Below are 25,399 nucleotides of genomic sequence, written 5' to 3'. Positions count from 1 at the left end.
CAGGCCAGTAATCTTCCAGCAACATTCTGCAGTGATATAGAGAAAAATCCATTGACAGAAAATGTCTGTACTACTGTTATTGCTTTCTCCACCTACAGCTAAAATGCTTGGATATTTTCAAGACATGTTCTCTACTGGTTGCTGAAAGTCGCTCACTGAAGTAGAGAGTGGGCACAACAGAAAGCTAAATTACACCATTTTCATCTTTTGTGCTGTTTGCTGTGATGGCAAAGGCCAGCTAAAGCTCACACAAAACACTAACGTGCACCGTCTGCCTTTCATAGTAGCTTTGATTTTTACTGAGCAATTCAGACACTCGCTGGAACAGCCTTTATCCCAGGTGACGGGTGACTTCAGCTATTCATTTCTTCACTTGTAACAGAGTTAAACCAGTGAAATGAAGTGGAAAAAAGATCTTGCTATGCTTGACTACAATTTAGTTTTCCTCTGTACATTGAATTCTCTACTCCTTTAAGTTTAAACTGCAGTCCAGTAATATCGGCCGTAATCATTTCTCTTCTCCCTCAAGGACATCCTTGACAAGTATGAGGTGTGGTTTATTTGAGCATGTTTCAGGCTTGTGGTTTATAGCAAACCAACAGCAGGAGCAACTTTTTAACACATAAAATAGACAGGATTTCTTAGCATACATTATAAAGGAGCTGCCATTTTGCCTTTCTGCATCTCTAGTCTACCTGTGTTTTGGGAGAAGACTATCACCAGGCTTCCTCTTCTTCCAGAGGTGTTGGACTCTGTGAGAAAGGTGTAAAAGCAGACAGATGGTCTGTGTAAGTACTGTAAAATTCAGACCAAATTATCATATGGAGAGGGAGAAATATGAAGGTGAAAACTGTCTTGTTAGCCCACAGAAGAGCTTCCCTCTATTTCCTTTCCTCCTCTGCTAACTAATTAATTCTCAGTGGCCTGAAATGGATTGCCGTGCCATTCATTTTGACTGGCAGTCATAGCAATGTTGCGCCCCGTCGTGCTGTTCTTCACTTCTGTCTTCCTCAGCTTGAGTACACACCTGGAGTGAGCTGAAGTCATAGCAGTATAATGCACTTGACTTTATAAACGGTGCTTGAAACATAATCACCTTTCTTCTATTTTTACTGGACAGACAGTAGAAAATAACAGAGCAGACAGTGAACGCCACCAATGGCAAACATGCTGGTGTATATGTTGAAGCTGAATGAAAAGAGAGATGGGGGCTATATTTCATCAATGATTTGTGTGATGCTCCACATGATAGTGTAGCTCACACTCAGGTAGCTCAGTAGCATACAAGAGCAGTCTGTCACCTTTTTAAAAGAAAGAAGGTCCCAGTTGGGTTAAAGTGGTTTGTAGTTTGATATGTATCTCATCCGTGTTGAAATTACTTGTTGCTACTGCATTTTGTATAATGGAGTAAAGCTGCATCATTGCACACTATAGTTATACATGAAGCAATGTATAATGTAGGATATTACCAGATGATTATATGTGAATAGGTACATTTAGAAATAACAGTATAGACTTTGACTTTTACTTAATGTTATTTGCCTGAAATCAATAAACTAAGGTTAGACATGAGTAAATGCAACCATAATAACATTAAAGAACTGTAAATGTGCTCTGTATTGATTCTTACATTTCTCAGGCAAACCAAAAATGGATTAAATCTCCCGTGTTCAGTCTGTATTTAGTCATGTCCCTGTATACAGTGTAGCCTCCGTACAGCACTGCCTTTGATCTGCTTTCTAATCAAAACTGCACCTGTCATAGATGAGTTAATATAACTAATAATAATAATAGGCCATTAAAGTTTTAATTCTCAAAATTTGTTTTTGTTGATGAAGTTTGGCTTTTAATTATTTATTTTTGACACTATTGTGCTACTCTCTGTTGATAGCCTACTTCCTGTGAGGGTTTGTCTCTGGGAAGATATAACAAGAACTAGACATTAAAGGTACCCAGTGGAGTTTTCGACCTCCGGTAGTGCCGTGGATCAGTGTTTTTATGAGCGGGCCCCTGTTTTGTTTGTATTGCGTACAGGGATGCACATGTACGCAAGTGAGTATACAGCCAACGTGTTGCATATTGCTGACAGTGGTTTTACACTATTCTGTTTATTGACACACATAGATACATAGTAATGTGGCAACAAAAGAAGACTACTAGCTAGTAAACAACACGTTTGTCAGACATGATACACAGATACACACAATGTGTTTTGGTAAGAAACACTAATCACTAACCCTAACCTTTAAGAAAGGGAGTAGCAAAACAGATATTAACATATATGTATGAAACTTACTGATAATTACTTGAAACGCTGATTGGTGCCTTAATAAGGTACCAATAATAGTCAGTTATGCATTTGAGTGTGAATCAAGGGCTTGCAATCTTCCTCCCAGTTGGAAAATAATATAGCTAACCTTGTAGTTAAAGTAAGACATAGCAGTGGTTTCACACTGAGCATTGTACTTTGTAACTCTCAGCTTGGAGCTGTCAGGGATGAGGCAGTAATGATTGCTTGCATGAGTTTTTCTCTGCTGGATTTCACTTCTCAGATGTCTATGATGCTCTCAAGTAGGATGTGTGGAAAATACCATCAGTGGCCAATAAACAAAAGTCTGTGACACTGTTGGACAAACACTTGTCTGTGCTGTTAAATCTATGGCCTTGTCAGTTAATGTGGAAATGAAAGCACCTCAGTTGAAATGTGTAACTACAAACTTATACAGACTTATGCACGTTCTTAATGACTCTGTTGCACTCTCAACACAAAAGACAAAGCATATTATCAATCTTGGATCACCAGATGCTTGCAGTAAATGTTTAATTGCTTGTTTGTATATCCCTTAGTACATTCATAGCTTCAGCTGCTCCTGTTACATCTGGCTCACTGTCACACAGGTGCTTTTTTTCAGAAGCCTCACACTCTGTAGTGCTGTAATAACAAATTTTTCTTGCACCTATGGTGCAAAAATCCATCAGTGACAATGTCATTGTATCATATTTTCACAGTTTAATTGATACTAATTGCACTGTCAAAGTCTGACTTGTTTTCTTCAATGTTTTCATGGTTAATACAGACAGTTGTCTGTGTGTGATGTAGCAATGAGAAAGTCAGTGTTGGATTTTTCATAGTGTAATTTGTTGCAGGATTATATTAAATAGAGTTGATATGGGAAAGATGAAGTGTGGTGTAATGAATGCAGCAGGATGAAAATTTAAAATACCTCAACACAGCCAGTCCAAAATAGAATTTAATTAAAGTAACTATGTAAGGTTAATTGAGGCAATCAATTAAAAAAACTTAACTTCTGGCAAACTTCAATGTGCGTGTGTTCCTGTGCACTTCATTTGTACTTTTGTCTTTTGTCTAAGGTGTGAAGTGACACGTACAGCCAGGTGCTGTTGTTGGCAAAAGAACCAGCTGTTAGAGACTTCACTAGCAGAGGTGATGGGTATGTGCTGGTTATATTTGACCTCAGATCTCAATGCCTGACCCCAGAGAGGATTGTCAGTACTTCATGTTAAAATAAAACAAACCAATATATCCATATAATCCTAACTATCATGACTACATAACATGTGCTGGTGTATTCTGAACACTTGAAGCACATTGTTCTTACCAACTGAAAGCTTTAAAAAGAATTGACACATTTCTACCAGGGTTTTTTACCTCATAATAGAATTTGCCTCTGTCCCTAATCCTTGAGTAAGCCCTCCAGTGTACTTTTGGCAGGATAGCTCTGTGTAATCAACTGACCTCCTGCTCATAGCACACATGCTGATGTGCCACTCCTGAGCCAGCGCCATGCCTCTTATACCACTCACCCAGAGAACAAAGACCTGATCCTCTCCGATGTCTCATTTTCCAATCACATTATCCTCATTCACTACAGAAACCTTATAATCCTGTAAGCCAGTCTTCCCTTCATTCTACTCATGTCATGCATCTCAACACTCCCTCAAGTCTCCTCTTGTTCCTCTATGTAGTCTTGTACAGTTAAATCGAAGGCATGCTTTATGACTGAATATACTTTTTACAGAACAAAACTGAGTATACCCCTGTGCAGTATCACTAAGATGTTAAATGATTCAACATCGTATCATCTTACAATACTTGTAGTATTTTAGGCTGGAATGTAGGTTATTATTTTATTTATGATTAGAAAAAAACAGGTTAGATAGACTAAATTGAAAATACAGGCCTCAAAATACAACCTCAATGCAACAAAAGTGAGTACACCTCTGACCACTGAAACAAAAGTGATTACACCTGTGACCTCCAATTAACACTAAGTGCCTGAACAAGGTTATAACACCGCAGCTTTCTCAGTTTGGGCCTGTGTCTAATGCAACATGACTCCATATGGACTGCCTGAACAAGTAAGAAACCAGATTGTGAGACTTCATAAAGATGGGAGGGTGCAAGATCATCAGCAGGCTACTGAAAAGAGGCCAAAAGTTGCAGCAGTGGTTACGAGGTACAGCAGGACCCGTACTACCAATAACAGAGGGTGCGGTGGCCGTCCTCGCAAAACGATGGCATGCACAATTCATAGTTTACCCAGCCTTACGTTAAAAAACAGACGGGCAAGTGCTTCTGACTTGGCACAAGGATTATCTGTGGAAATTGGTGTTTCAGTGATGCTCAGACAGTGTGAAGGACACTGCATGAAGTCAACCTCTATGGATGACGTCCAAAAAGAAAACCATCGCTCACAAAACGGCACAAAACTGTAAGATTAAACTTCGCCAAACAACATGAAAAGCAGCCTGATGAATACTGGCGGCACATTCTTTGGTCAGATGAAACCAAAATAAATTTGTTTTGATCAGATGGCATCCAGCATGTTTGGCACGGAGCTGGCCAGGACTACCACAGAGACTGCATAGTGCCGACCACGAAACACGGAGGTGGGAGTGTGCTGGTATGGGGCTGTAGAGTAGAGATGACATTTATAGATGGCACTATGAATGCAAGTTTGTATACTCTAAATACTGAATAAAAAGATGTCTCCCAGTCTCAAGAAGGTTGGCAAGAGAGGAATTATCCAACATGACAATGATCCCAAACACAAACACAAAAGTGAAAACTAAAAGCTGGCCAAGTATGTACCCTTTAGAGTATTTTAAAGCAGAAGGTAGAGCAACAAAACCCCTCCAGCAAAGAGCAGCTGAACAGAATCATCTGTGAAGAACGACAGATCATCTCTCCACAGATTTGTTCTAAACTGGTATCATCTCTGCCCAGCAGGATCGAACCTGTCATCAGAAATAAAGGCGGCCATACAAAATATTAAAAAATAAAAGACTGGAGTAATGAACGGTGTACTGACTTTTGGTGCAGTTTTTTCTTAAATATGGACATTTCATTATAGATTAATTAGTCAAACATTATTTTTTAATTAATTGGCTTAATTCTTCTTGGGTTTTGTCTAAAAACAAATACATTTGTATTACATTGACAGGATTTGTAAATACTTGGTGTACTCAGTTTGTTATATACTGTATACTTGTGTGTGTGTGTGTTAGATACACAGTATCTGTATATACACAGCTCAAATGCCACAGTATATATATTCTATATTTTTATTACTGTTGACAAATCCCATGAAAAGAGCAGAACAATCAAATCAATACTCAACAACTTGTGTGGCACTCAGCCCCAAGTCCATTCCTACTGAGGATGTAAATCTTTAAATATAGGTCAAGAATATATCCTTTGATTTTTAAAAAAGCTGAATAATTTCCTAAAACAATTGTACTGTAGTTTTATGCTAACATGACTCAACCAGGAGTAGATAGTTGTTGGGGACTATTTTCAGCTGCAGATTTGGTGCTGTAGTGAGTATTTACAGCCGCAGGATGGTGTGTGTGTGGGATTGACTTGAAATGAACTACACGGTGTGTTCATGGTTATAGAGAGTTATCCAGAGTAACAGTGTGCCTCACTGATGTGTTTTTTTAAAAGTTTTTGGGCAACAGTGGCACAGAGGAATAAGCTATCAGGCTTAAGCTGTACAGGCAATAGTTTTCGGTACGATCATTTCATTGTTGTTTTGGGATTTGTTGACAATAACAACACAATAGAGAATCACCAGGGCCCTGTTTCAGAAAGCAGGCTTACAAAACTTCAAGTCTAACCCTGAACTCTGAGTTGATGAACCCCGAGATGGGCAACTCGAGTCACCATGGCAACAGGTAAATAAAAGGCAGAGCCTGTATTTTAATCCAGTGGATGTAGAAATATTAATACATGTGTTTGCAGACTGTGCACATTTATCTTTTTACTATAAGATTTTATTCATTGTTGTCCACTAATTCATCATTTACCGGACTTATATTTCCTTAATGATGATGAGAAATGGAATCTGACTGTGTATCAAGCTGTAGCTACATTACATTGTAAATACATTTGTTCAGCTTTAATCTGACAAGGAGAAAACACAGGAAGCAGCAACTGAAGATGAAAAATATAGTTAAAGATTTAAAACATATATAGATCAAAGACACAGAGACATGACTGTAAGCTCACAGTCTGATCCAGTAATAACGTGTTTGGTGATTTGCACATGAAAAGGCGTCGAGGTTAAAATACAGTAGATTTTTAACATTTTAGGCATTTGTCTGTATCTTTGCTCAACAGCATTCAGTGATGCTGCTCAATCATGCTCACTCAGAAATATTAACATAATCTCGATATATTCTATGAAAGATGTTCCATCAGTGCAACCAATCACATCATGAGTGATAGAGATAATTATTCATTGATCCCACATGTCTAAAGCTTCATATCGATTTTTTTAGATATAAACTGAGATTACACATCATGTGTAATAAACACTTCAGTGCAGGAGCTGCTCTAACAAACTGACAGAGTCTCAGTGTTGTAACAGAAGGACATGCAGAGGTTTTATTCTGAGCTGAGGCTGAATTCACGCTGTGTAATATTTAATGTGAGAGCAAAAACCACTGTTCAAAGAAATGACTGATGTGCATAAAAGTGGTAACTTTAGATCATCCTAAGTAACAAACTAATATCCAACCAGGATTTAGATTCTGACAGACAGTAAACCTCTGCTTATGAATGCACTTTGATACAGACTGAATGAATGAGGAAATGAAACAGCGTGTCTGGTTCTGATGACAGAGAGAAACTTAGAGTTTGTTGAAGAAAACCTGCCAGCAAGCAGGTTAGCTTCACAGAGTCAGTTACCATGGTAACTGAGCCAGAGTTTAAGTTAGCTCTCTTTCTGGAACTGAAAACCCCAGAGTTCCTCTCATCTAAGGGTTAACAAACTCAGAGTTTTCACTAATCCTGCTTTCTGAAACAGGGCCCAGAAGTATCTCTTAAGTCTCACAGGCAGCAACATAATCTCTACTGACTGTTCATTCTTAAAGCTGGTATTGAAAATCAGCCAATGCCCAAATATAGCTTTACTAACAAACAGAGTCGTCAGCACTCACAGATAAGTGTACATCACTTCTTTAATGATGCACAACAGCAAATAAACAGACAGGTTTCAGCCCTAGTCTTTCTTCAGTGTTATAAATACATTAGCTGTAATCAGCAGTGTGCCGTCTCCACTGCATCTATATGGCCTTAATGTCTTTCTCTTTTTATTGCATTGTGAGCTGTAGTAAATAGTAGATCTTGTTGTTATAAATGCCTCGCCAAGTATTGCATATGGCTTACAATAATTACAACAACCGGCCGCATTAGACGGTTGAGAACTTAAATGAGTTGTTGCATTGAAACAGTAGTCATTAAACGATTTCAGCTACAGCTTAGCAACATCTCTAAATCCAAAAAAAAGTGCCTGGATTTCACTCCACTAATCCTGGAACAGCAGTATAAGAGATGTGGAATGTGAAACTAGCTGAGGAGGTCTGGAAGTGTAATCTGGCATATCTCCAGTGTGTCTTTTCTGGCACTGTCTTTCTCCTCCATTGTGAAGATGGCGAGCTTTCACTGGGTTTCTAATTATTAGTGGAGGGGCAAGTCTGTGGTCTCTTGTTACACAGTTAGCTTTAATGTCCGTGGGCTATAAATAGTGCAGGTGTCGGCTCTCTGGTGAGCAGCAGCCTCTGCTCACAGTCTTTATGGAGGCAGGAAACAGAGCTCTGCACGCACAAACACACTGTGCTCCATTGATTTCACCTAATGTTAACTGAGATGAGGTAAGCAGTGTTTTGTGCAACGCGTTTGCCTTTATGGAAAGAACTAAACAGTATATTGTAGCTCCATTTTCATCCAGGGAGAAAGTGAGATACAGCGTGGTAAAGTTTCACCTCAAATAACCTTAAGGCAGTAAATATGATGTGAAGTGTAGAGTGCACTATTAGCATTTTATCTACTGACATCATGTTTGTAACATCACCCTCAAAGCCATCAGGAGATTAATTTGTCATTGATTCATCATTTTCATGCTTGCTTCCTCAGCAAGGATTTCATTCACTTATGGAAAACTGCTTTTACGGTGATTAGTTATGTTTAATGTGTTCAGAAATAATAAGGATAGATTAGTTATTTATGTCAGTGAGTCAAATGTCTGAGTGCTACATGACCAGACAGAGGCAAGTGAAACAAAAATAAGCAAATGGAAAGTTGTGATCTGAACAGTTTTGAATAATGAATATAAAAAAATCAATTGAATAGTTAATAATGTAAAATCAGTTTGGTTTGGCTTGGAAACGGGTTGCTGGTAGAATTTAGCAGCTTTCTCGGTTCCTCATCATTCACTCATTTGTTTATATTTTGGTTCACTGCTGCGTGAGTTTATTTGAGTGACCTGAGGTGAAACACCACCTTCTTGATGCTGCGCTGCACTTAAGAGACATCTGAGTTCATCCAAGGGAACATTCTTATTCACCGCAGGTTGGAGCAACAAGTTCTCAGATACATAACGAAGGACTGAGTGAGCATCAGTACAATTTAATGATCCTCTTTCTGTACCCAGTTGCTAAGCAACCTGCACCATTCTGTCTGAAGCCACGGCGTCCCAAAAGAAACATCACGTCATTGGTCTGGAGAGCTGAGGAATGATGGCAGGGAATGCAAAGCCATGGAGGTTAAAGCATAGTCTTATTTCTGCATGCTGACTCCCTCAAGGTGCCCGCATGCTGCAGCCTTGTATGGAGTGAAGTAAATGTTTCAATGTAACCAGAAGGTGTGATAATATGGAGAAAGTTAATCCCCTCCTGCTCGGTGGTCTTGGCATGAAGACGTGACTGTTACAGTAGTCAAGGCTGGAGCCCATTGTGTAAGCCTGCTGGGCTAATCTAACAACCATTCCTTGGCTGGAGAGCCCACGGAGGGGGCCTCTTTTGTTCAGGTGCCATTAACTGAACACTGGTGTGGTATGGGGCGGGAAAAAAGGAGCAAATTAAACCAACTGCTGTAAGTTTCTCCCTCTGAAAAACACTGCTTCCGAGCCTGACAGCAGTCTGGTTTTGGCAGCGAGCAGGAGAGAAGCAAATTCAAGACAGGAAGGCTTCGGCATCACCCACTATTCACTCCCTCCCTGAGTCAATTTTCTGCTGTGAATCATAGAGGTGAAGGGGAAAAAAGAGAAATAAGAGGGAGTGAGAGCTGTTGCTACAAAGCCACAGCTTGAGTGAAATCAAGCATTTCTGTTCTCTTCTTCCCAAATCCCAAGAGAGGTCTGTTTTTCCTCCTGTGGTTGTTCTGGCTCCACGGAACACAGAAAACACAGAAAACAATGTGTTCTGTAAACAACAATGAACAACAAATGGGCTTGGTAAACTTCTGAGAGGGCAAAAAACAGATTTACATTATTTTCCCACTCTTCATGCTTTGGTAATTGATGCTTTCTATCAATATACTGTATAAAACTATAGGTATGAAGTTATTCTTTCCCCCTCTGTGCAGGATTAGTTTCATATTCAGTGTAGTTTTACTTTGTTTCAGTGACATATTTGGTACCCTGCACTGCACCGCACTTCAACTTTCAATCTAACACAGAATATTTCAATTACTCACACAAGCCTTTCAGTGCTGCACTAAGCCTCATCACTGTGTCCTTTGCTTACATCACAATCACGCTGCCGCTACTAGTTTCTTCTGAATCCAACCTGCACAGATGCAGTGAGCAGTCTATTGGGTGTGCCCAGGCGCCGATGACCACCTCTAGTCAAACCCTCATCAGAGCTCCTCACCTCACTATGCTTCATTAAGGCTTTCACATCACATCTGAATCAAGAGGGACGCTGGAGAAAACTTTGCGCCTCCACTTTTTTGCTACCCTAGTAGTGTGCACACACACAAACACACACACACACACATTTTCTAACAATTTTCTATTGATCAGGCAGCTCCAGGGGGTGAGATACTAAAATGGGTCAGTCCAATGGACAGGTTAGGTTTCCTTCCTTCCTTCTCTCCTTTCTGGTGTCTTCCTCTGACAGGCTAAGATAAGACCCACCTCCCTGATGCTCAACAACCAATGATAGCTAAGATATATTTAAATCAAGTAAGTAAGTCACTTTATATAGCACCTTTCAAGAACAGAGAGCTCACAAAGTGCTTCACAGAGGAAATTATGCATAATTATACATACAGACATAAAACACAATAAAAAACACAAATAGAAAAATTACACAAAGGTGTGTCTAAACAAATGGGTCTTCAGCTGCTTTTTGAAAGTGAAGTGAACAATTTAAACATGATAAACGTTTATTCAATATAACTTCTGAGATTTTTCAGTGCAGTGAAATGGGCTGTCCTTCATTCCCTAACTAAAGAACACAAGTTAACAGAACTTTCTTTTCTTATAATGAATCACAGATTAAGATTCAAAGTCATCAGGACTCACTCACCTTTGAGTTGATTTGTTTGCTTGATTTGTTTGCACAATTTCAGTTTTTTACTTAAACTGCTGATAATTTCAGTTTTTAATGTCCAACAACTTGTTATTCATGTCAAAAAGCACATGTTGTTGTTTTTTTTTTACAGCATTCAACTGTGGAGCCTGTTTTGTGAAAAGCTTCTTTTTAAGAGTAAAGGGTGGAGGGTTGAAACACAGAGAGAAAGATGCATCTACAAAGTCAACCAGCTGGATGTACTCTGTCTCCACGTCACTTTTAACACTGAACAGATTTCCCGTCACCATGTGGCAAGCTTGTCAATTTCTAGTTAGTTAAAAACAAGCAGCATAGTGAGCAGTATTTCCATGTGTCGGGTATGCATGCATGTGTGTGTGTCAGTACTGCTGGCTGTCTCCTAAATCTGGTTGCGAGCTCGGCACAACATGTTTACTTCAACATGTTTGGCTGTAGTTGGATGCAGCACTTTGTAGGAAGAAAAGGTCTCATGTGGGATTTATTATGTTCTTACATACAGCATGTTTTCGTCGGTGATGCATCAGACATGGCATTTGTTGCCCAGAGATTGGCTTTTATAATGTTGTCAGCTAATCTGTGTGGTTTATGGGCGGCTGGCAGACCTTCATTTTCCTTTGAAGTTATTTCTGTTAAATTGATATGTGTTTTAGTATAACGGTGCTCTCATCTATCACCTCAATGACAAGAAGAATCTATCAACTCGCAAATAATAACAGTGAATGCAACATATCACTTGGATACACAGACGCAGAACATTTGCTTTGTTACAGGATACAGGTTCATTTAAGGTGGCAGCATGTTTTTTAAGATCACTCGAACAAACTTACTCGTACTGTAAGACGTTTTTCTTGCAGTGTCTCTTGCGCGTTATGAATAACTGTCATTATGCCCAACCATGAGGTGATTATTTAATTTTTTTTTCAAGAATGAGTGAGTTGTCGGTCGTAGACAGCTAAATAAATTAGCCCATTTTGCAGAAAGTGAATTTTGTTAAGTAATCAGGACTGGCAGAATCCAATAGAGGCTGTGACCTAGTGCAGTCACTGTAAGCAGTCCCTTTGCCTGTTTAAGCAAACGGTTCATTTGCCTTTACATCTGTCAGCAATTAGATGTAATTATTTAAGCCAACAAGGGCAGCTTCAAAGGGTAAAATCCATCCCACAATGCCACTCGGGCTGGGATTGTTTTCAGAACAACATTATTTTCCCTCTTGTTTGTTCTCATTTGATCAGGACAGTCTGTACTTCATCTTGTTTCGCAGTACGCTTTGCTTATTCAGGTTGTCACCACATGGTTAGCGTGCATGTTATCTCGCTTTTGTTTCGCTTTACAGCGAAATCTTTTTATTCATATTCCTCTAAACACACCAGACGAGCTGTCAGCTGACGTCGGCGTGTGAAATATTCCTCTATAGGTTTTCACATTAAATTCTGCGCTCTGATTCAGTAATACAACAACACAAACACTGCTGGTTTACATCTTTCTGCGCCCATTAAAGGGCCACTTTGCCTGCTCTGCTTACTCAGTGATTAACATGAAAAAACCCAGGCTGACAGGCTGTATCTGCTTCTCATGTTTATTTAATCAGGGTAAATGTTGTGGGTTCTTGTGGCTCATGCTGAATATGTTTGTTTTTCATTAAGTCCTGTGCTCTGCTGGCGTCTCTGCAGAAGGTCTGATTTCCCTCCTTTAAAAAAAAAAAAAATGCACACAGGAGACATGTACACACACAAACACATATAGCGTCACAAATGCAAATGCACATGGATACAGAGCTACTGACTTTAGTGCTCCTTTTGGACAGTCTTGTAAGATACTTTTTAAAGAATAACTCCCACGCTCTCCGTCAGGCTGGGTGTTACAGTATATTGTCACTTTGGACACGTCTCATTTTCTCACTGTTATTGTGGCCGTCTGATGGCTGTCTTTGATACGATATGTGTGGCTCACAGCGCTTTGTTTTATTTGGTCAAATCAGTTGTTGTGCTTCTCTCAGGACCTCTGATAAGACTGAAAGATACAAATGGAACCTGGTCGCTGAGATCTCCAATTACCCCGGCTCACCTCCCCCCCCCGGTCCCGTCTGCGCTCCCAGAAAGAAAAGAATCTGTATTCGTTGAACAGCCAGACACAACTAGGAAATCAGATCGTCATACACAGGATATCCCCTTGTGTTTCTTTCACACACCCTCCTGACTCAAATGGAAAAAGTACTATGATGAGATTAGTGTCAGGAAATTGGCTAGGTGTCTTTGTGTACGTGAACAGTGTGTGTATGTGCATTTTTTAAGTGGCCACTATCCTGTCAGGCTCCGCTATTGTTGTGAAGAGCTATCACGAGACAGAAGGAAACGAACGCAGGTGAACAAACATCTTGTAGATGGCTCTGTCTGTCAGGGGAATTATTTGCTGCCTACCTGAAAAGCTTTACTAGCCTCAGACAACCTCCCTCCACCCACAGGCCTCTACATATAATGCTGACAGTAGCTCATTCAGCTGCACCTGAAAATACTCAGCAGCTGTGTGTGTCTGTGTGTGTGTGTTTGTGTGTTTTTATGCGAGCGCCTGCATCTATTCCGAGACTCTCAGAAGGGAGGCAGAGCTTCAGACTGTGGTTTTAGGAAGAAGTGAGCTGGAAAAGGTTCCAGTTTTTGAAGTTCAGCCTCAGACGCCAGTTTGCACCTCCAGCTGCAGCTCCACAGAGATGACACAGCAGTATTGATGTTCCAGCACTTGATCTTGTCTGTCATATTAATTGCAGATAAGTAAGTGTCCCTTTAGTCCATAACCTCTAAGTCATTTTCTCTTTTCTTACTGAGTCTGTCAAACATTTGTGGAAATGCAGGTATTTGAACTGCATGAGGACTGTGGGAGAGTTATGATGATGTCCTCACAGCTCACAGCAGCAGTAACTGCTTACATAACCTATTTGTGCAGCACAGACGAAGACGTTTCTGTTCTCGGTTCAGTATCAATCTCAAAATAAGATTTCCACCAAGTTACACTGACGCATTGCGTTCCAGATATAATTGACAGTAGCCTTGAGACATGTACCATTCAATAGTTACACTTAACCTCCCAAAACTCACATCGCCACATTTACAATAGCTGTAATCAGGCTGGAATTCATTCATTCAAAAATTACAAGCATAGAATTTCTGCCTCAAGGATTTTCTCACCTGTTTACAAAACTTGATGGTGAATGCAGCTGGAGTGTGTGATTATGTGTGATTCTTCATGTATTGTTCTGTTTTTATTCACCACTATTAAATCAGCCTGAATGTGGTCAATAGTTAACATCGTAGTTAGTTCTACTGTATCCTCAAAACAAAATTAATATTAAAATAGTTCTTTTTTGGGGGGAAATTCTCTTTCCTACACTTGAACTTGAGGTTTTTGTGTGTGTATCCAGGAGCTGCAGCGTTCTCTAGCAGCTCCACATTCTTATCGGATTTCTCTGAGCTGCAGGTCAACTTGCCGGATGGACCGCTGAATCATTTTCTGTAGGAACCTTGCTCTTTCCCTGCAAATCTATTTTCTTACAACTCTCGTCTCATTCTTGAAGGAAAGTAGATCTCCTCGAGCTGCTTTGTGTTCCTCCGTCTCTTTTTCTCGGTTGTTTGAGGAAGAGGCGGTTTTTCAAGGAGCGTAAACTGAAGGCTCTGAGAAAAGACTAGTGCTGAAGTGTACACGGATGTCCATATGCTTGTCTCACTGGTTGAATTCCTCATATGTTCTGCATCGGAGCATGTGTATTCAGCATTGTCTCCATACTGCCAAATGTGCTGTAGACCCATTTGGCAGTGTTGCTGGTCCAGGTTGGCCAGTTGTATTAGCTGGTGCCAGCGCTGGCCAATGCTCAGAAGCTTCAGCTACTGGTACATGGCTCTGTGGACAGATAGGGTCACTCTCACTGTAGTATTGTCTGTCATTCAAAGAAAAGTCGTGTGTTTATCAGAACTGCCCTGCTTTGACACAAAGGATTATTATTTTAATTATTTTAGACATTAATTTACAATCAAAACTCTGTAAAATGTGTTTTTAAGCTCGTTCCCTTATTGAGTTACATTGAGAGAAATCTAGCACAGTTGCTTACTTCTCTCTTTCCTCTCCAGTTATTGTGATCTATATCATGTACAGTCCTAATAGTGTCCCCGCAACTAGCTTTGAAGATTCTTTATGAGGCGCTGGGCCAGTCATTACCATATTTACATGACATTCTAACCTGAGTTTGAACCATTAAATCCCATATGAAGCAGTTCAGCTGCTCTAATCACACCTGTAATTGGTTACATCACCACAAACAGCAGCAGTGAATTACCCAGCAATTTGTTACACCCAACACTCAGAGCTCGCTTAATGCTATTTCACACCCACTGAAAATGTGATAATCAGGTCAAGGACTCCCTAAAGAATGAGAGACAATTCACTGCTCAACTTAACTAGGTAGCTCAAGTTAATATGGGCTGTTGTCCTGGAGTACCCCACAAGGAGAGATTATACTTATCAGTCTTTATTAACATTCATTAGATCTCCAATTATTGTTTACTTTGTCTGTTGTTGTGTAGAGTTTGCTAATATTGTCAGCCAGGCAGATCTGGGACTTGTGTGTGTGTGTGTGTGTGTGTGTGTGTGTGTGTGTGTGTGTGTGTGTGCGCAGATGCACTTTGAGCCCGACGCTGAATGCAGCACTATCGTGGGAGGCCACATTCATAAGCCTCCGGTGCGTTCAAGTGCTCTCTCCGTCTCTCAACATCTCTGTCTGTTCCTCTTTTCTGCCACCATCCATGCCTCTCTCTTTTCCTCTCTGCTGGGAGCCCAGTTTGTGTAAACTAATTAAACTGTCTCAGTCAAGTTGATCAGACTCTTTGATCAGCCTCTCACAGGCCTGTCTGTTTGGTCGCTCAAATGCCAACAGGCTGTTAGAGACCAGAGAAGGTCCAGCTTTTTAAATCTACTGCAGTAGACATTGAGTTCAGAGTGCTCAGGCACACAGGGGGGGAGACAGTGGAGGTTCTCCAAAGCCCTGTTCAAACACAAGACAAAGGAGATTGAAGAGAAACAGTGGAAACAGCCATGGGAAAGGAATGAATGAAGTAACCCCCCCAAAAATGTGTGAGAAAGAGTAAAGATATGAATAAATTAGAGATGATGGTTGCCTAAAGGATGCAGCTAGTGTGCTAGTGTTATCAAAACTATGTGAAGTTATATGGAGTTTCATATAGACACAGCTTAGACTGAAAGTTCTCAGGTGTTTTTACAATTTGTTGAACATGAATACTATATATAGAAGATGTTTCAAAGAGTTAAAAACAACCATATAAATGAGAATTTGGAGAATTGAATTAGACATATCCCATTACCTCACACATGCTGCAATGGTTATTGAACCCCGCTCCTGGAATCATCCGTTGACCGCACTCTGTCCCTTCAATTCATCATCTTTATGCGCTGACTCATTTCAGTTTATTATTTTAAACTGCATTTATTTTTTTGGCAAGCATAGCTTTCCATTGTTTCATTCAAACTCTCCCTGACTGTGAAAGTAGCAGCACAGACTCTACTGTTCCACCTATTACCAGACTAAACATGGTGGATGTTCTGGAGGAGCCTCTTTCTCGCAATTCTACTGTATATGAATTGTTAATGAGCGGTTGTGGAATATTCAGCAGAAGAAATTGCACGAAGCACACTAAAGTAATCTACTGCAGGCAGCTTCTTTAGATACTTTACAACTGAAAACAGTTCACACTTTCTTCCTTCAGTGTATGTGCATGGGAGGCTTTTGAGTTTCCACATCACACTCGTGTTGTACCGTTGACCAGGATTGGCTCCAAACTAGTTGTGAGATCATGCTCTCAGGTGCACGTCTAAAACTCTGAGTCAAGGTGAGGTGAGAGAGAGAAACTTTCCTCCTTCAGCAGATGAACGTGAAAACAACTTCTGCACATGCATCATGCTGCACAGAGAAGCTCAAACATCCAACTGAAGTATTAATAAGTAAACTACATTTTTGTCTGGAGGGGAACTTTAAGTAGTAAATGTCTGATGTAAGATTAACAACAGGATGTTTGAAGGTAACAAGTTTTTATCTCTCATTAGATGCGGTACATTATACAGTCTTTGTAAAAACCGAAAATGTAACAAAGGTAATTAGAATAGTTGCCTTCGGGACTGTAACCTGTTGTAAGGATACCTGCAAACCATTCATTGCCACTAAATGTCAGTTTAATTACTTTGTACACTGCCAGACAATCACAGTAAGGAAAGCTAGTGGAGAGGGAACCATATTGAGCAATTACTTTCCTTTCAGTATCATCATAAGGCACTGAAATAAGGAATTTGTCTCGCTATTGTTCAGCGAGCAGGCAAAACATATTGTGCATAATTTATTCCTGGCAATCAGTTGGTTTTGAGGCTTAGAAGCATGCAGAAAGCTGGCACAATGGAAGCTCTCTCAGCCCCATCATAACTTTGTCGCTTATTCTGTGCACTGACAATGCATGTCATGTTGCATTATTTGCCTTGGATGGGTGTGGGCGGAAAAGGCAAACAAGATTAGTTGATGCATGCACTTGTTTTTCTGCGAGGGAATCGAGGCCTTTAGAAATGGTTTAGTGAGTCAGTGCCAGTAGCACACCCATCAAACTCATCCTTCTGACAGCAGGGCATATCTGTAACACCGGTTAAGTAATTCTCTACAGGCACGCTATGGTTGCTCCGAGGTGGTCCATCAACAAGTAAACTGCTCCTGCTTGAGATGTGGTGGATTTTTTTTTTTTTTTTCTCAACAGTATTTTGTGGAAAATCTGTCTTGATTTCATTCCATATAAACACTGTACACCAAATATGAGGCACACAGTAGTTTCTGTGGGCTGTGGGATAAATCCTGGACTGATGCAGGGTTTTGTGGACTGGTGCTGAGTCCAGCTCAAGTGCTGTTCAATACCCTTAAAGATGTTACTGGCAAAGAGACTGAGGCAGTGTTTTTTCTTAAAACCAGAGTGAAACAAAGTAGAAAAAGATGTCCCAGTGTGCATGAGACAAATGTGAGAGAGTCCATAATCCAGTTGAACCTTAATTTAGTCCAAACTTGTGATAACAAAGGAATTAGCAAAATAATCAGTCATTTAGTGGAAAACTGGCAACTTTTCAAGTAGGTCAGGGATTTAGAAAGCATTAAATGAAGCAAGATGAGGAAAAGAAAACTGGAAAAACACCAAACTGTGTCAGAGTTAGAGTGCAGAAATAAACCTCCTGGTTAAAACTATAACAGTACATGCTCAGCCAGAGTGTTAGCCCTTTCAGCTACAGTAACACATCATATATGTATTACATTTCTTGACCTTTGTAGTGTCCACGCTCCCATACCTCAGTGGTGTGAATCCCTCTACACAGACACGAGCTCATCTCTCCAGCCTCGCTGTTAAAATGTTGCAGAGTATTGACATGTCATTAGTGCAGCTGTGGCAGCTTTGGACCTTTCCCTTCAACAGTCGGCCTCTACACTGATGGCTGCTTCACCAGCTTAAATTCCTCCCCGGGGGTATTACCATCGGTCCACAATGGAGCAAAACAGGTCAGCCCTTCAAATAACAAAGCTGATGTGTTCAATAACTTTTACTGTGGATGGCTGTGATAAATCACATACTCTCTCAGCAGCAGATGAGTTGTTGTATTGATCAGCACTGTCAAACTGTATAACCTTGTCTGTTTGGAGATACATTGTAATATTCTGGTAGTGGCTTATCGTATGGTTTTGTTTTCTCTATGAAGAGAAATGTCTTGTAGATAGTTTTTATTTGTTGTCAGGCTAACTGAACTTAATTGTTCAATGTTGATGTTTTTTGCTGTGTGGTAAACACAAACTCAGTCAACATTTCTTATTATCTTTGTCTTCTCTACTTCAGACTAAGCTTGAATGTTGTTTAGAGTCTTGTAATGTGTTATTTATGAAGCAAAGCCAGTATATACATCGAACTGTTAACCATTGTTGTATTACTTTGGATGTGAAACAACATTATGACAATTTTACATGTATAATTACAATTGAATTGGAATCAACAAAGGCAGAAATGTGTAGTGTAGTAGTGACAACTACTGTGGCAGCAGAGACATGAGAAAGAGGCTCCATCTTCACAACTACAAAAAACAGCTAACAGTGATCAGCTGACATACTCAAGTATCCAGTTTAAGAAGCAAAGAGTTTTTTCTTCATTGCCACTGTAAATATAATGGTGTATGAAAAATGAAAATATGAGTTGTGATTACGAAAATAATGAAAAGATTTACATTGTGTTAGGCAAACATTTGGCCAAGTGCTCTGTGACACATACCACCTAACAGCAACACAGCCAGGGACACATTCTGTCTTCTTCTCATTATTCCTGTTGGCCTCTCTATTGTATACTTTCAAATAAAAGCAAAGGCAAAAAATAAATCTTAAAAAGAATCCCTTTTTGTTTTGCCGTTCTTTGTGGATGAAAATATTGTATTTAAAGCCTTTCTGCACGATTGCTTCTCAATTTGCAGCAAATTCACTGCACTGCTTACTGTAGAGTGGAGATTTGCTATCTGTCAAAACAGGCTTTCATGAGTGGATATTCAGCCTTTTTTAAGCTCTGGTAATGAGCAGGTACAGGAATTTAATGAAACATTGATTTGACTGTTGATGAACCATATGATTACAGAATCCTCTAAGGGCAGCTGCACAGCTGATACACGCTGCAAAACACATTACCAACGCTAGTGATAAAATGTTTGTTTTAGTTGTAATGTAAGCTCTCTCTGCTGCCTTTTCTCTACAGAAGAACATGACGCTGAAGCCCCAGGAGTCCAGAGACAACCAGGCAGGTCCCTTGCACAAGAAAAAGCCTGCCAGGGTCCCCAACGGCCTGAGCCTGGAGCCCTGCAAGAACAATCACCACCATCACCAGCCTTCAGACCAGGAGAACAACCCCCGCGTGGCACACACACAAGGAAAGAGGAAGAAGAAACACCTGAGCAAGAAACACACCATGGTGAGTTTAACATATCACACTCTATTATTATAGTGATCATAAGTACAATACATTTAGCATATACTAGCATTATGAGCTGTCAATACGGATAAAGTCTTTTTGACATCCCACAATGTCACTTATTGTAAGAAATTGAAGTGTCCTCAGTTTAAATATATGAGAGATCATCTCTTGCTTACAAGGTTCTTTTACAAGGTTTCAGCACAGCACCTTGTATTACCTCATCATTTTCCATGATGCTGAGAAAAATCATTTGGAAATCAGTTGTTGATGGAATAACTTCAAGTCTTATAAATACTGCGGCAGCTCTGCTTTCTTCCTCTCGCTTTAGCGTTCGCTTTGTTTTGATGCACCGAGTGTGTATGTGTTATATCAAATCTGTAGTCAAGGCAAATGTAAAACAACTGTATTTTAACACAGGCCTCTCCCGGGGTGGTTTGAACAGTTCGTCGTTCAGTCGACAGGCGCTAGAGTTTGGATGGATGGAGATATTTGTCGGAAAAATGTAGCAGCTAGTTGTAAGTGTCTCAGTCAAATGTGCATCCAGGAATTAGAAGGTTTCAAGGTTTTTCATTGGCCGTATGCTGCTGCTGTTGTTTACAGCCTAGAGATTGTTAAAAACTGAATTAATACAGGAAAACAGAACCTGTTCAATTGTTACAGCTGTAAACAAACTGAAAGGCTTCTGTAATTGTAGTTTTAATAACTGTGGCTGTCATGCAGGCACTTGAATATGTATATTGCATTATATAGTCTATATTATACAACATTTACAATGAGAAGCAACAAGGCTGTGTAGAGCATGTCAAACGCATTGAAAGAGAACAGTGACACTGTAGCAATATCTTAATGTAGCAGCCAGTTTACAGCGTATCAGTGTTCACAGCTCTGGTGTTGGTTTAATGACAGCCATTGGTTCTGCTGTTGGCTGTAGGGAGTCAGTCAGTCTAACATTCTTTAGGTATTCTCACAATATTTGATACACAGTCACACTCCATGAAGAAACTGTTTTTATTATGATAACAAACAAGCAAAACTCATTTGTGGAAAAGAAAAATGTCGAACAGAATATATAGACAGACTATCATCCGGATCACAAGTAAGATTTGAAAGTGACATCACATGCATGTACAGCACACCTGCGACGAGCGCTTTCGTGTTTAACTTGCATCGGGGCTTGTAGTTGAATGAAGTCATGCTCCACCAGTGTGAAATATAGCTTCAAGGGTATGTGAGTGTATATCAGTGTATGCCTGAACATATTTTTGTGTGTAGCAAGGTGACAAGGTCACTAATGAATATTTATGGTACACTGATGCAGCTGTGTATCTCCACCAACGAGGACTATCTGTTACACTGTGTATCTGTACCCACTGTTTATACACACACTCACAAGCAGAGACTAAGAGGTGAGGCTTTACCATTTCTCTGGGGGAGGGTCAGTCTTCTTGAGCTGCATATTCAAGGATGTGTTTGTTTGGGTTGCTGCAGGACAAGCAGACACCAGGGAATACAAAGACACAGGTTACCAGCTGCACCATTTGCTTAAATATACTATTGACTCCACAGTGGTTTTGTAGCACCATGCGTGGTGGTATATTTATTTACTTTGGTTCCACCTTTGCCCAGTTGGTTCTGTTGATTTGTAGGTTGTGCAGGTTGTAACACACACAAAAAACATTAAATGACTTTGTTGCAGTTCAAGTATATGATACCTTCACTATCTACAATAACACTATAAGACAAATTCACACCCGTATAATCCTACAAATGTTAGTTTTATATAAGGTAGTTGTGGCTGTGTTGTTGCTGCAGCTGTCCTCTGATTTTAAATAGATGATCCCCTCAGCCTCTAGTCATCAGTAATGTGTCCCAACGGCTTTGAAAGGTTCATATTTTGAACAGGTCACGTGACAGATAATGTACAGTAGTTGTGTGAATGCAGTGCAGCAGACCTCTGTTGTGAGGGCCACCACGTCTGCCTGTTTGTCATGTCTGTACCGGCTAATAGACAGATGGTGCTACCCGCTAGTTTCAAGGTTGTCTTACACTGCTGTCATAGCTGTGCATACAGTACAGAAACCACTGCATATAGTCATATATGCGTGAATGTGTGTTGATAAATATTGTTCATCTGCTCCTTGTATTTGTGTGTGTGTGTGTGTGTGTTAGATACTTTGGCAGGTGGCTGTGGTTGGCTGTGGTCGTGTATTGGTCATGAATGGTGTTTAGGCTATTGGCAGCGGGAGCCCAACCCCGATCTCCTGAGCACACACACGCTCTCACACTCACACAATTGCAGATGCATAGAGTGGGTGAGAATACGCATACGCACGCACACACACGGACACATCCACCACATTCTCACCCACTCTCTTTCTCACTTCCCTTTCTCACCTCCCCCACCTACTTACCCACATATGTGCTGACACACAAACAAGCATTTACTTAGCATGTGTTGCCATAACCCTCCACACACATGGCAGGTGGCTGTGACATGACGGCAACAACACTGATGGGTTAAATGCAAGGTGTTTTGGCTTAGATATCAGTGAGAACCCTCTAAATTACAATGGTTTCCTTCTTGGTAATCTCGGTTATAATGAAAAGTTATTAAAAGGATTATACTACAGATGGTAATGATAATGTGTTTGGCTTTAAGGACAGCTAATGTCCAGACTGTTGCATAGCAAGACTGTGACACAGTCACCCTTTTCAGCAATGAAAAATAGTTTTTTGTTCCTTGCAAGATGCAGATAGACCTATCAACCTTGGCGCTCAATAACACCCTAATCTGTCACACTTTATGACATATGCATAATTGAAAAGATCATCATCTGGTCCTTACGCCACCCCTTTTTGTCCTTTCTGAAGAAAAACAAGCCGCAGAGTTATCTCGCACAACTATTATCTTTTCTTTGGCTTCACTATAAATAAACGTTAAGGCATTGTCCTCCCACAAGGTTACGTTTTAAATGTCAGAGGTCTGTCTTAAGGTTTAATTCTCCATTTAGAAACGCTACAGTCTGCAGAGAGAGAGCCTGTTATCAGCACTTTTTGTTAGCTCTGACTTGAAGCGGAGTGAGGGAGGAAGAGAGGGAGAGAATTTCGTGTTGAATAAATAAAAGAGGCGTGTTTTTTTTTTTCACCCTCTTTTTTTTTTTTTTTTGTTCCCCTTCCAGCCGAGCTCACAGATTGCAGCAAATGTTTTCGATCTCTGGCTCTGACCCAATGTACTGAACTATGAGATATTGTAAGCTCAAGGGTGGAAAAAATAGAGAAATGTTTATAAGCGCCTCTGACATACAATCGCCTCACAGAGAAAAAAGAGCCCAGATAGAGGAAGCTTCAGCAGAGATGGATGAGAGTACAGTAGCTAGCCACAAATTATATGACTCTCTAACTCCTCTCTTCTTTTGTCGTATTGGAGGGAGCTTTTTTTCACTGTTTTGTTTTTTATGTTTTGTTTAATTGTCACATGTGCTTTATTCAATCCAGATATTGAGAATATGACTTATGGCTACATCTATTGCAACTCTAAAAAAAAAAATGAATCAGAGACCTTAAGGGTTCTCACCTTTCTGTGGTCAACTCAACAAGGCTGAAATCCTTTCCAAGCATGCAACCACAAACAAATATGTTTCAATGTAAGTGTTGTCTCTTTGTGTATGAGGTTTTTGTGTGTGTGAGTGGTTGTAAGAGGTCAGTATCTAGAGTAGCAGGGCACGGCATTCAATATTGAAAGTGTGTGCGAATGAGAGTGTGTGCCTATTTATGTATGTGTGAAATCAAATGAGATGCTCTGACTAACTTGCATGCGTGTGAGAGCAGCAGCAGGTTACAAACAAGGATTGTTAGAGAGTATGATTTCTCTGAAAAAGACAGTAGATGGATACAATGGAGTGTTCCAATTAGGTCATGTAGGATTACAGCAGAGTGCATTAGTACTTGTCTCACATATCCGTTGTGTCAGACTGTGGTTTTAAGCTGTTTTCAGGAGCCCAGCTGGAATTTAAAGATGTTTACTCGCTTCACAAAACATTAACAAACCCCGAAAGAAAAGCATTTTTTTGTCCTTTTGTTTGTTTGTTTGTGCATGCATCCTAAGTGATATCTCGGACTGCATTTTGTAAACGTAAGGAAATTTTGCATCTCACCATTTTGTTGCACCAGTACACTGTCTGGCTCACTGGCGGTGCTGCAACTACAGGTCAGAACAAGGTGATATATTTGTTACAGCTCGAACTGGATTTAGACTTGTAGGAAAGATGTTTCCAGCACTTGTGTGTGTGTGTGTGTGTGTGTGTGTGTGTTTGGTAGTGGGTGGGGAGTGTTGTTCTGTTCTGGTAAGGCTCTGCTCTGCTCACTGATGTTGGAGTGGGGGCCTGTGGTGTGTGGTGCTTTGTACAGTGGCTCTGTTGAACAGAGGGGCGTGCTGTGAGGCCCATCTGCTCTCTGGCACTGGAGGAGTGGGAAGCCAAGGAGTGGGGGGGCAAGTAAGGAGAGCTCAGGTTGGACCTCCCCCTTCTGATCCCCTACATCTTAGTCCAACCACCTGCCTGTCTGTCTGCCGGTCCGTCTGACTGTCTGGCTGTCTGTCTTTCTGTGTCAGTCTACCATTTGGGTGCAATGCTTTGGTAGCCTGCAGTCTGGAGGAATAGTAATGACTCCATAAGTTGATAAATACAATTAAAAGGTTTGACTCGATTCTCAGTTTTTAGCACAAAATCGCATCTTCTTCTGTGAACAGAAGTAGATGTTTACAAGAAGCCAATCATGACTGTAAGAGTTTATTATACTGGACTTGGACAGTGTGGATGTTTGGCCTCAAGCAACTGGCTTTTTGCCGTTAATAACTAGTAACATATGTTTTTGTATGTCCGGCAATACAGCATCAACAATGTGAATTCACTTCATCTTAGTAACACTTGGTCCCTTGCACCATGATATCATTGTATAAATCTATCCAGCACATTAAATGAATCATAGATTACGTGTGATCCTGGCATCAGGCGCTGTCAGCTGGTTGTGGTGTTATATTGGCTCATTATAAGGCAGTGTAATATAATGCAGAGCTGCAATGATTAGTCGATTCATCAATTAGCTGCCAACTATTGAATTAATCGCCAACTATTTTGATAATCAAGTAATCATTTTGAGTCCATTTTGAGAAAAAAAAGTCTTAAATGTGAATATTTTTAGTCCTTGATGACAGTAAAGTGAATATTGTTGGGTTGTGGATAAAACAAGACATGTGAGGATGTCACCTTGGTTCTTAGAGAAACAGTGATCAATGTTTTTCACCATTTTCTGACATTTTATGGACCAAACAACTAATGGATTAATCAAGAAAATAAGCAACAGATTAATCAATAATGACAGTAATCATTAGTTGCAGACCTAATGTAATGAGGATAACAGGCAGGTTGTCATTGAGCAGAGCGCCCTGGCACTGCTGCTAGTTGTTCTTGGAACTGAGAACGTCTTTTATGAGCCTTTGCTAAGTAATTCTCTGGAAT

General features: G+C 40.3%; 1 protein-coding gene across 7 annotated transcripts in view; it reads left to right on the top strand.

Annotated features, from left to right (window-relative positions):
- Positions 1–25,399, top strand: part of auts2a (activator of transcription and developmental regulator AUTS2 a) — a 478,003-nt gene that overhangs the window by 215,886 nt on the left and 236,718 nt on the right. For all 7 annotated transcript variants that reach the window (XM_067607423.1, XM_067607422.1, XM_067607427.1 and 4 more), the window contains one exon: positions 19,668–19,880. In XM_067607423.1, coding sequence (XP_067463524.1) covers positions 19,668–19,880 — 213 coding nt within the window. The remainder of the gene's footprint in view (positions 1–19,667; positions 19,881–25,399) is intronic.

This window comes from Thunnus thynnus, chromosome 13, assembly GCF_963924715.1.
Source record: "Thunnus thynnus chromosome 13, fThuThy2.1, whole genome shotgun sequence".
NCBI classification, from domain to species: domain Eukaryota; kingdom Metazoa; phylum Chordata; class Actinopteri; order Scombriformes; family Scombridae; genus Thunnus; species Thunnus thynnus.
This window is presented reverse-complemented; position numbering and strand designations above follow the sequence as displayed.